Genomic DNA, 12,154 nt, shown 5'->3' on the forward strand with positions numbered 1-12,154 from the left:
TCATTTGAAATAGGCAATTCAAGAATATTCAGGGACCAGGATGGGCAGTTTGAGGTCTCCCACATTAAAGAGTTACCCTGAGTGAACTTAAGCTATTTAATAGAGTCCTGTTCCCTGCTTCCCTTTTGTTGCAGCAGCCACTGCATTTTAACATGTATCTGCTGCAACATGACCCATGCCGGAGAAGAGCTAAATGCAGCAATTGTAATGACACTACTTGGAGGTTTGAATACAACCAGCTCTCAGAGGAAATGGTGTGATGCAATTTGACAGGCCACCCAGGCAAAGGCTTCCTAGGCTCACCATCACAGTCAAGGGAAAGATAGTGTAGTTGGCCAACATCCCCTTCCATTCACCCAGATTCAAAGTAATGCTTATAGAGGCTCCTTTATTTCCATGACACCTAGAGTTGCACACTTCATTTACAGGAATGTAAGACAATCACCATCTTTCATATAGAAATGCAATGTCTGGAGCCTATAGATCCATGCATGGAATGCTCCTACTTGAGCTGAGCCAATGCCCCCACTTTAATGTGGCGTCCTGTAATCCACGGCTACACTTCCACAAAAGGGTTGGAGCTGCATGCTAGCTGCCCCTACTCCTCCTGTCACTGAGCAAGGTAGGGTAGCAAGGGAGCCACCAGCCCCTCTTAAGGGGGGTGACTAACATGGGCGAGCTCCCAAAATTCACGATTAACTTGCCCGTGTCTTGTAGACTCCATGCCAAGATGGAATTTGTACAGTCAACCTTTAGCGCCCTTGATTAGGCGAGGGCTCTTGTAGTACACCGATATAATAACGGGCCCAAAGAGCTTTGTGCTAGTTGGCAGTACAGCACTGCCAGGATTTGGGCACCAACTGCTCTAGACCTATTTTGCTCATCTCAACACAAAGGGCACAAACCCATCTTATCTTCATAGGCTACATTCTGTGCTCTCATCCTGCTCAGCTTCTTTCCTCCTGAAACGAGATTCTTGTATCCTAAATTCCTCACTCCAGCACTAATAAAATCAGCTCCCATTTGGCTTTTGGGATTAAAATGGCCAGAAGTCAGATTTACAAACCAAACCATTTAATCATCTCTTGGCAGTGAAACCGTACAAGATCTCCACCTCACAATCTCCTGGGCAACAGGCTGGGCAGGTAAAATCATCCTCTGTGCAGGGCCCTCAAGCACAGATCCAGAGCGACAGCAGAATAGGAGCAGCAGGGTCATGCACACAGTTTAGCAGTTTTACATACTACGTGGTAGTAACCCCAAATAGTCAGTAGACCTAAATCATGAGGGAAGGAGACAGACAAGCATCTTGGGACACAAGATTTTACTGGCAGCAGATGACAAACGCTGCACTTTATCTTTGCTTGTTCCTTCCTCCCTTCACAGCGCTGAGGACTGAAATGACAGGGGCTTTCCTTCCCAGTAGCAAGTCTGCCTGCTCCTTATTAGCACTGCCTGTGTGTGGACTGAATGCTCTCGTCCCCTTCTATCCAGCTATCTGCCTGTACGATGTAAGAACAGAGGCAGCTGATCTAAAAGTGCCTCTCAAGACAGGCAAGAACAGAGAACTCTCATCACTTTAACAAGTGAAAAGAACCTTCTAGCAGCAGAAAGATTTAGTTTACAAGATTTTAATTTACAAATAAAAAACTACACTTTATTTTTTCTCTTTTTTCTCCTCTTTCTTGCCATCACTCTTCTCTTTGTCTTTCTCCTTCTCATCTTTTCTCTCCTTTTTGCTTTCCTCCTTTTCCTGACCTTCCTTCTTCTCTGCATCTCTGTTGGCAATCTTGTTGTTGATGAGGTTGTGCAGGGCAACCACAGACCGGATAAGAGAAGCTAAGTAGACCACCACCATCTGGTCATTGGTCTTCAGGTAAAAGGCCTTGACAAACTCCTGCAGGTTGACATCTGGCAGCAGGTTGAAGACATCCTGAAGCTGGTAGATGATCTGGTGATTGATGGGTAGTTTGCCCATGGCCACTTTCTCTAGGTAGCTCCTGATATCCAGAAGCTTGGAGTTCAGTCCCTTCAAACCATGGACCTGGTTTGTGATGCGCTGGGACAGAGTGCCCACTGTTGTGTCTTTAATATCTCTAAAACACCCAAAATAGGAAGGAGAAGCCTTAATGTTACTTTACATACATTTAAAGATCTTTCTAGCTCAAAAATAAATTAAAAAGACTGCTTTGAAGGGTAAATGAAGTAAAATTTTACAAAACACTTCACAGCAAAGATTCAGAAAAAACTAGTTTACATTGGGTGCATTAAAAACAGATTTGATAAAGGCCACCATATGCTCTGTATGGACTGAATATTTTTTAGGAATACTAGTCTGATGGTTAGGAGATAACGAGAGGACTCCTGGATTCTATGAGAGGCTGTGTCACTAATTCACCCTGGGGACTTGGGCAAGTCACATCTCTACAGATTAAACAGCTGTAAAATAGGTATAATAATTGTTTAACATCACAGGGGCCTTGTGAGACTTAACATTTTACTGAAGGCTTGGAGAGTGCTTTACAAATAGAGTGAAGACAAGCCAAAGCAAGATCTCCCTCTGACCATTTGTAAACAATGCCTTTCCGCTCTTTGAGTCTTGACAGATGAAAGGTCTGCATAATCTGCCCCCAGATAATTTTGCTCTCCTTTCTGATAGGCAGCTATTGCTGTCAGAGGAGCAATATGAACATCAGTATTAAATGGAAGCCCTTCTGAACCATCAAGTGTGACTCTACATTGTGCTGACGTATCTCAAGCTATTTGCTGGAGTTCAGGGAGCAAGGTGAAACTGACGTTTCATTAGTTTTTTTCAAAAACAGCCAAAATCAAACATTTCACTGGAAATGAGTTCAGCAGAGTCTATATTATTCAGTATTGCTGAATTAACCTGTTTAGATTAAATCAAGCGTTTAAGTAGCACGTTACAAGGTCCTTGTATCATAGCCCTAGGCAGGGAGCTGGTGCCGGCAGCTGTTGGATGGATAAAGCGAGCTGCCATCCAACCACTGACGAGGGTTTTCATTACAATAAAGCTTTTACCGTAACAAGTGTTCAACGCCAACTTCCTCGGCTTCCTCAGCTCCAATTTCACTGGTCACGTGTTCAAAAGTCTTGGAGGTTGGAGTTCCATCCTTTGTTGGGGTGCACGAACGGGGCGACGGCAGGTTAGGAATAGAGAACAGACGATTACAGGTGTAGCAGCATAACCTCAAGTGAGTCGGTTTTGGGCACTGTGCATGTGAACAGTAGAACTGCTCCAATGAAACTTCAGAGCAAAGCAGGTTTATTGGAAGCTGGATTTGTGACAAGCCAAAAGCGTTGTACACTTTATCCAGAGCTATGTCTGGTCTGCTGCGATGAATAAGTGGGACATGCATGATAAGAACAGGATCAGAAACAGCCAGTAAGGAAAACCCATCAAGATGGGATAGGAGAGCCCCACAGATATGGTGAAAACTAGTTCATAACAGAATCCCCAAAGTGAGTTAAGTATATGGGGTTTTAAAAAGGGAGACTAAGAAACTGATATTCTTTAAATGAATCTAGAAAACTGGCTAGACATGCCACTGAAGTCAGACACAGAGGAGGTCATCAACAAAGCAATAACTAGAATTATAAAATAAGGTACTTTAACGTGCTGCCTAATTTCTATTGCACACCAGTTAAACTGAGGCAGATGTCACTAACCCACAGAAATGCTAGACACATCTGAGGTGATGGTAACACAATACATTAATGTTTCTCCCACCGCTTCATCTGTAGCATTATTCTTGGTGAGGCTCAATAGTGTGTGCGTGTGCGCGCACCATGGTGACTATTTTATTTGAAGATGGGACCTAGTTACCTTTGAGACTTGTATTAGTTTTGGTTGTACCATGTTCCAGGCCTGTTGGGGACCAACAGCTGTAAGAACAAGAGTTCACAAAACCAGAAAAAAAAGAAACCTATAGATTTAAGACTGGAGAACCTGGGAACTGCTGTCTCTCCCCACCATGGGTCTTGGACAGATAGTGATAGGACCAGGTTTTTTAAAAAAATATTTCTAGATTCTGATTTTAAAACCATCAAAATGAAATCTGGATGAAAAGTCACCACTGATTCTAGCATACAAAGTGGTAGATGAGTGATTAACAAAGATAGTAAAGTCAACCTTGTGTAGTTAAGACTAAGCTGGTGAAGATGAGATGTGTGATTACTCAGACTATTGCTGCAACAAGTTACATGTATCATTTGTATCATAAATGCATGCTCCAACCTGCAGCTTTTTTCATGGGTGTGGACAAACAGTAAAAGGAGCAGCATTCTAAAATAGATGCAACTTCAGCTAGCTGTAAGAACCTGCAGAGCTCCTTGGTTCAAGCAGGGAGAAACTGCTTTTCAGGAGTGTTGGAGGATGGATAATTTTGGTTCAATATGCAGAAATTTACAGTGGGGGTTCAAACAGTGATTTAGCAGGTTTAAACTGAAAGGCACAAAACCCCTCGTTAGCAGACGCAATGTTATCTATTGAACTGAAAAAGGGAAACTGATGTAGTGGAAAGGGTACCCTAAAAAGGACAAGGCAACATGCTTTAATGTATCTATTTCTTAAAGCACCTCTTTCCCTTTTGCAGGAAATCCCACAATAGTTTGAAAACGACAAATACTGAAATGTTGAACACTCACATCATGAACTTCTTCAACTGAAATATAGGCTTCTGTTGGCAGCCCCAGGTCCTTTGGCTTTACATCAATAATTACCAATACCTGGTGGAGAAACACATCTTAGACAAAATCTACTCAAGAACTAGAAGAAACAGGTTGTGGCCAACTGCTAATTCTCTAGCACTGACAAGTTTGTTATTCAATCACAGAGGTTTCTAACTGTAAGCAGGGAAAAAACGTCTGCCGCTGTTTTGAGGGAGACTGATCAGCATGCTCTATTCACTTTACATCTACCATGCTATATCTTACTACAGGTCATGTCACTACTGACAATTGCAGATGGAGCTGGAAGGGACTGCAGGTTCCCAGAAGCTCCATAAACAGTTGAAGTGCATTACTTACAGAATTAGGACAGTATCTTTTCATTAGTTCATTGATGGCAATGTCATTCTTGTGTAGTTTGGGCCCTGTGTGGTACCATCCAACAATTCTTTCCCTAGCTGGGAAAAGCAAAAACAATTATTAGAATAGTCAGAATCTGAGGGTAATGACAGGAAAATAGTTCATACAGAGGAATACGAACGCTCAAATCCAGGTACTGCCTGACCCTGGGCTGTGCCCAAACTCCCACTTCTGCTTTACAGACACTAGTAAAGGCCTAAACACTTTGAGAAATTAAATTGTTGCTGCACTTTTCACTCCTTCCTCTCAGATTTGTGCAGGTGGAAGGCAGTTTAGGAATGGAAAATGGAGTAGGTGATGGCTGAGGGCATATGAAGGTTGGGAGCTGAACACAACATTTAGATTCAAAATTTACTTGCAAATCTGGAAAACGGAGCTTCACAGCAAGGTATTTGCTAAATTGATTTTTGTACCTAGACACTTCAACAATGGCTGCATATGAGATGGATTAAATGCAGCATATTATTGGACAGCACAGGCGAGCGAGCCATTTTTGCATCACCGCAGACAACCCAAACTACCTTAGCAATAGTCAGTCAGGAGAAGCTTCAATAAGTAAGATGGATCTTTGGTCATTAAACTTAGGCTTTTGAAGACCCTACACAGAAAACAACTTTAAATCACCACACAATGCAGAGATAACATCAGCAACAGGCCGCAGTTGACTTCAGCATCCTTACGATACACAGGCAAAGCAACCATCCTCAAGGCAGTGAGGTTCCAAATTTTTTTTTTTTTTTTAATTAGCATCAATGCTTTGATTTGCAGACAGGAAGCCAAAGATGTTCAAAGCACAGGTTTAGTGCCCCATGCTGCTCCACTTCCTTAAACAGGTAAACAATCAGATTCTGCTCTAGTCAAAGCTTCTGAGTGGTCTCAAAGAGTAGTACGCCAGGTAGAGCACTACAATAATCAATCTTGGAAGTGACAAAGGCATGGATCCTGTCTGTCAAATATTTTACACCCCTTATCAGCTATGAATGATCCCCAAGTCAGAGCTGGTTTATGCAACATGGCACTTTCGAGCAGACAGACTGTGGGGATCTCTCAGAGACAAAAAGGGGGCCAACGTGGCTCTTGACATCCTGCTGCACAAAAATTCAAAGATAATAAGCTGCAAGATCTGCACTAGGCTTGAGACTCAAATACTTAAGGAATCATAAAAACATCAGCAGTATAAATAAGAGTTTTTCCAAGGGCTGGGAATGTTCACAGGGGAATTACTGTAGCCTCTCCAGATTCAGCCCCCATAATCTTATAAAGGAAAGAAAAGTGAGACCTTTATAAGCAAAACCAAATAAAACAAAGGTTAATTACCTGGGTTTCAGAGTAGCAGCCGTGTTAGTCTGTATTCGCAAAAAGAAAAGGAGTACTTGTGGCACCTTAGAGACTAACAAATTTATTAGAGCATAAGCTTTCGTGAGCTACAGCTCACTTCATCGGATGCATTTGGTGGAAAAAACAGAGGAGAGATTTATATACACACACACAGAGAACATGAAACAATGGGTTTATCATACACACTGTAAGGAGAGTGATCACTTAAGATAAGCCATCACCCACAGCAGGGGGGGGGAAGGAGGAAAACCTTTCATGGTGACAAGCAAGGTAGGCTAATTCCAGCAGTTAACAAGAATATCAGAGGAACAGTGGGGGGTGGGGTGGGGGGGAGAAATACCATGGGGAAATAGTTTTACTTTGTGTAATGACTCATCCATTCTCAGTCTCTATTCAAGCCTAAGTTAATTGTATCCAGTTTGCAAATTAATTCCAATTCAACAGTCTCTCGTTGGAGTCTGTTTTTGAAGCTTTTTTGTTGAAGTATAGCCACTCTTAGGTCTGTGATCGAGTGACCAGAGAGATTGAAGTGTTCTCCAACTGGTTTTTGAATGTTATAATTCTTGACGTCTGATTTGTGTCCATTCATTCTTTTACGTAGAGACTGTCCAGTTTGGCCAATGTACATGGCAGAGGGGCATTGCTGGCACATGATGGCATATATCACATTGGTAGATGCGCAGGTGAACGAGCCTCTGATAGTGTGGCTGATGTGACTAGGCCCTATGATGGTATCCCCTGAATAGATATGTGGACAGAGTTGGCAACGGGCTTTGTTGCAAGGATAGGTTCCTGGGTTAGTGGTTCTGTTGTGTGGTGTGTGGTTGCTGGTGAGTATTTGCTTCAGATTGGGGGGCTGTCTGTAAGCAAGGACTGGACTGTCTCCCAAGATCTGAGAGAGCGATGGCTCGTCCTTCAGGATAGGTTGTAGATCCTTGATGATGCGTTGGAGAGGTTTTAGTTGGGGGCTGAAGGTGATGGCTAGTGGCGTTCTGTTGTTTTCTTTGTTGGGCCTGTCCTGTAGTAGGTGACTTCTGGGTACTCTTCTGGCTCTGTCAATCTGTTTCTTCACTTCAGCAGGTGGGTATGTTCCTCTGATATTCTTGTTAACTGCTGGAATTAGCCTACCTGCTTGTCACCATGGAAGGTTTTCCTCCTTTCCCCCCCCTGCTGTGGGTGATGGCTTATCTTAAGTGATCACTCTCCTTACAGTGTGTATGATAAACCCATTGTTTCATGTTCTCTGTGTGTGTGTATATAAATCTCTCCTCTGTTTTTTCCACCAAATGCATCCGATGAAGTGAGCTGTAGCTCACGAAAGCTTATGCTCTAATAAATTTGTTAGTCTCTAAGGTGCCACAAGTACTCCTTTTCTTTTTACCTGGGTTTGTAATTCAGATGTCTGCACTCATACGAGGGAAAGGTGGCAGAGGGAAAGGAGCTTCTGGCGGAAGGGGTCACAGTAGCAGGGTCTGAATTTCTTATAGCTATTCAATCCCCAAGATTGTCACCTCAGTTCTTGGACATACAGTGCTACCAGGAGACTTAGAGAGAGAGAGTTTCTAGGCAAATATCAACCACTCACAATGTGCACTTACCATTGACTTTTTTAAACATTCCATACATGTTCTCCAGATAATCATGGTCTAGAAACCACACAGAGTCATCTTTATCATCCTCATCAAAAGGGACTGGGAACAAAACAGTTAGTTCAATATTTAGTAGTTCAAGTTCCATCTAGCCTGAAAACTTTCACAGAAAAATCATATTTTTTCCAGCAAGTTCTTGGCTACAAATTAAAAAAAAAGTAATTTTGCTCAATTTTGATTGAATACAACTGTTCTGCTATACTGTGCTGCAGATACTCTTGTAAAACTCAGCAGCAACATTAGCTGATTTTTTTCAAGTGGTTTTCTGATAATTACTGAATTAGTTTTAGCATTGAGCAAGAAAAACCAAAGCAATTGAATTATTCTGGGCAATCATCATCTACAAAGTGTTCAAGAAAATGCCAGGAACATTCCAGTGTAACAACTTACACAAAATCGGTGTGTAAGGACTTCTGATAAAGAAAATTGGGGTCCCAATAGGTCACTAGAGCCTGTTGAGGCAACAGAGGTTTGAATAATGAAAAACTACTTTGTGGTGTAAGACACATTCCAATAGTGCATTAAGACAAATAACTACAATTCTACGAAGTCTGTTTAAAAAATAATTGCATATGCCATTTTCTTGAGTAAAGAACTGGTTTGTTTTATTAGTTCACATTATGGATAACAGGTTACAAGTTGAGTTCTGAGCAACAGGGCTTTAATTTACAGAAAGTCAAAAATATCTCCAATTATAAAGTTATATTTTTGGCAGCCCTGCAGTTTAAGTGACCAAACTGCTACTCCATCTTCACAACTCTGCAAAAATAACCCCGGATTAGGCTACACTTTTGTTCCAGATTTTCATGCAGGAGCCAACACAGATGATTCCGTTTTATCAATAAATACCCCCCTTTGGAAAGCAGATGAATAAGAGGAGATAAGAGGTAAATAAGAAAACAAAAAGGTCAGAAAAGGCCATACAGGTACTGATTTTACCACTGTATAAACCCAGGATTCAAACTCAAGAGGCAATGTTTGTAATACAAATGAAAATACACTTTTTAAGCAATATCTGTGCAATTCTCACAGGCTATTCTTAAAGAAAAAAAGATGCTTTTCAAATAAAACATTAGAACTTCATGTGAATAAGTAACATCTGCAATGACATTAGCTAGGTAACTTAAGCCATCAGTCTTCAAAGCCCAAGGTCATAAAATAATCACAATTCAGGATAAGGAAGAAATCTTCCACCTCCAATACCGAACTGCTGCTGCTTTAGGAGTTTTACAGCTGCCTCTGAGCATTCACTGTTGCATACTGCTGCACACAAGATGCAGAGCAGGAGGAGACTGATGGGATCGGGTTCTTTTGTAAGCAGATAACTAGCATTTTTCCATGAAAACGCAGACATCATAGCTTCATGAATTTATAAATCTGAAGAAGAGTTTAATGTGCCAGGATGGTGCAAGGAAACATTTGGCACTTTTTCTAGCTTTTTTTTTTTTTTTTGGGGCAGTTTTTCAAGCTATTTAGCTAGCTTAATAGGTAGTAAAAAGAATAGGACACCCAAACTCACCTGCAAAACTGTTGGATACGTCTAATATTTTCTTCTGCCAAGAGCCCAGCAACACTCCAACAACTCGCTTCTGATTCCCAACTTTTCCTATTCTAAATGGAAAAGACTGTCACAATTTGTATTAAGGAATGCAACATATTTGATGCTGGAAACAAAACACCAATAGCACAAATGAATCAGTTGTGTCATCCGACTTTAAGTTAGAAGATAAACAGCATGTGATTCTGGGGGATGTAGATGGGAGATGAACAGGGTAATTATGTTCCTTGTCATTACTTAGTTAATTTATACCTAGAGAAGTTGTTAGAGTGCACTCTAAATCCAGTCACTACACTTGTAATTTATCCTCTGACATGAAAAATGCACTAGATGTTTCCATGCAGCTAATGGATGTGACTATAACAGAGATTACTGTCTCATAAAATAGAGGGCTACTACTGCATCTGTTCTGTAAATGAGCTGTAAGAAGTACAGTAAACTTTCAACTTTGTTCACCATCATCCCTAATTTACGTTTACAATAGGAGGTTTTTCTCTGCTATTGTATGCTGCCTTGAAGGAAAAAATTTTTTTACATTAAGAGTGCTTGTCAGCGGGTGCAATTAAGTTCATTTTAGGCACACAGAGCACCAATTGCACAAGATGTCTAGAGGAATATAATTATTCTCTGCTGAGTGAATTGTAGCTTTAAGGGTAAAAATCTGTGTAAACCAGACAAATGAGAAATGCCATGATTCAATATGCAGAGAATATACACACTACATTAAACCAAAACCAAAGACAGTTATGCCTAATAAAATGGCATTTATAGCTTGTTAACCAATTTCACTGTATTTGAATGTTACTTTAACTTCAGTTCAATTGTTCTTGCTTAAGGGAAAAATAAATAAACCTATTTGGGAATATCATGTCCTTTAATGCAAGCATAAACTGTCATCATTACAATTTACTAAATCACAAATGATACCCCATGACAAATCTTAACTCTCACTACATTACATTGGTACTGTTCAAACTCCTTATATCACAAAATTAGAAGAAGTCATCACTCCTAAACTGTTGCTTTTGCAGTCCATTCAGCTTTAGGACACTGTAGTTGCATTTTATTGATGCAAAGTAATTCCACTTGCTAATGCTTTTTCTTATGGTATACAGACAGAAGCACATACATGCATGGTCCCTGTCCTGAAGGGCCTATGTTTTAAGATAAACATTAGCTCCAAGATTTTCAGAATTGTACACATAAAAATGCATATTCATCTGATTGCATAATTTGGAAGCACAAATTAGCATAACTGCATCAACATTGTGGAAACTGTCCAGTCAGATGATTTAGATAATTGCCTATTTATACTCACAATTGCAGCAACAGGCCAACCCCCGACTCTGAATAGCTGATGCTGACTTTCACATTTATGAAGTTATCTAGAGAGTCTTTTACTCTCACTTCTGGGGAATTCTACCTTTCTGACCCACAGCCAGAATATCAGACTACTGAAGCTAGCTTCCTGAGATACTTGCTCTGGGTTTTACAGATCAATGAGATACGTAGCAGACGGTACAAAGGCTAAAGCTTTGCCTCACCGAGTAACTGCCTATAAAAAGGTTACATACAGTCAGTAACATTTCATTTAAAAGTCAGCTTGGGGTCGTTGGGGAGGTAAGGCCAGGCTATAAAATGCAGCAGTAGCCCGAGAGCCCTTTTGCAGGCAGAGATGTAGAAGGTCCACAGCTCATTCCTCAGCCCCCTGGGGAGGCAGCCATGAATTGCTCAAGACCTCAGCAGCGACTCAGCTCCACAGGCCCCAAGTTTTTACACAGCAACCAGTCCCCGGGGTCCCCCTATTGCACAGGCGAGCCCGAGCAGGGCTCGGGGCGGTGGGGGGCGGGGGGCAGGGCGCCCCCCTGCAGCCGGGCCTCCGGGGGCCGAAATCCCGCACGCGGGTCCCTGCAAGCGCGGGCGCCGGTACGACAATCCCAGCGCCAAGAGCCAGGCCCGCAAACGGCAGCAGGGCTCCCGCCCCCGGCCCGGGCGCTCCCCGCATCGGTCCCCCGGCCTCGCTCCTCCTCCGCCCCGCGGCCCGAGCCCGTCTCGCAGCCACGAGGCGCGGCCCGGGCCGGGGGGAGGCCGATGCCCCGCACGGGGCGCGGGCCGGGCCCGTGACTCAGCGGCCGGGCCTCACCTGTTGAAGTGATCCACCACGCTGAGCAGCACCAGCGGGTGAACCACCACCCGGTCCACGGCCAGCTCCGGCATCGCGCCCCTCGGCCCCGACTCGGCTGCGGCTGCGGCTGCGACCCCGGCCCCGGCCCCGGCCCCACGCACCAGCCCCAGGCCCGGCGCCTCAGCCAGCCCGCACCGCCGCCGCTCCCAGCATGCACCGCTCGGGGGCGGAGCCTCCGTGACACCAAAGGGAGTGGGAAGACGCCACCTTGGGAAGGTCGCGGGAGGGGCGGGCTGCCCGCTCGCGGACGCGGGGCCGCCATCTTGGGACGGTCCGCTCGATGGCGCCCGCCTCCCGAGGCAGACCAGCGCCGCC

At 43.3% G+C, this 12,154-nt stretch overlaps 1 protein-coding gene across 1 annotated transcript; it reads right to left on the bottom strand.

Annotated features, from left to right (window-relative positions):
• Positions 1–214: 214 nt before the first annotated feature.
• PSMD7 (proteasome 26S subunit, non-ATPase 7) lies at positions 215–12,104 on the bottom strand. Its single transcript, XM_038368468.2, has 7 exons — positions 11,798–12,104; positions 9,616–9,707; positions 8,046–8,138; positions 5,050–5,147; positions 4,669–4,749; positions 3,043–3,134; positions 215–2,096 (listed from the first exon to the last, which is right to left on the bottom strand). The coding sequence occupies exons 1-7, from the start codon at positions 11,869–11,871 to the stop codon at positions 1,658–1,660; spliced, it is 969 nt and encodes a 322-aa protein (XP_038224396.1). The 5' UTR covers positions 11,872–12,104; the 3' UTR covers positions 215–1,657.
• Between the last annotated feature and the right edge of the window lie 50 nt (positions 12,105–12,154).

The sequence above is a fragment of the Dermochelys coriacea genome, chromosome 12 (assembly GCF_009764565.3).
Source record: "Dermochelys coriacea isolate rDerCor1 chromosome 12, rDerCor1.pri.v4, whole genome shotgun sequence".
In the NCBI taxonomy this organism is placed as follows: Eukaryota; Metazoa; Chordata; order Testudines; family Dermochelyidae; genus Dermochelys; species Dermochelys coriacea.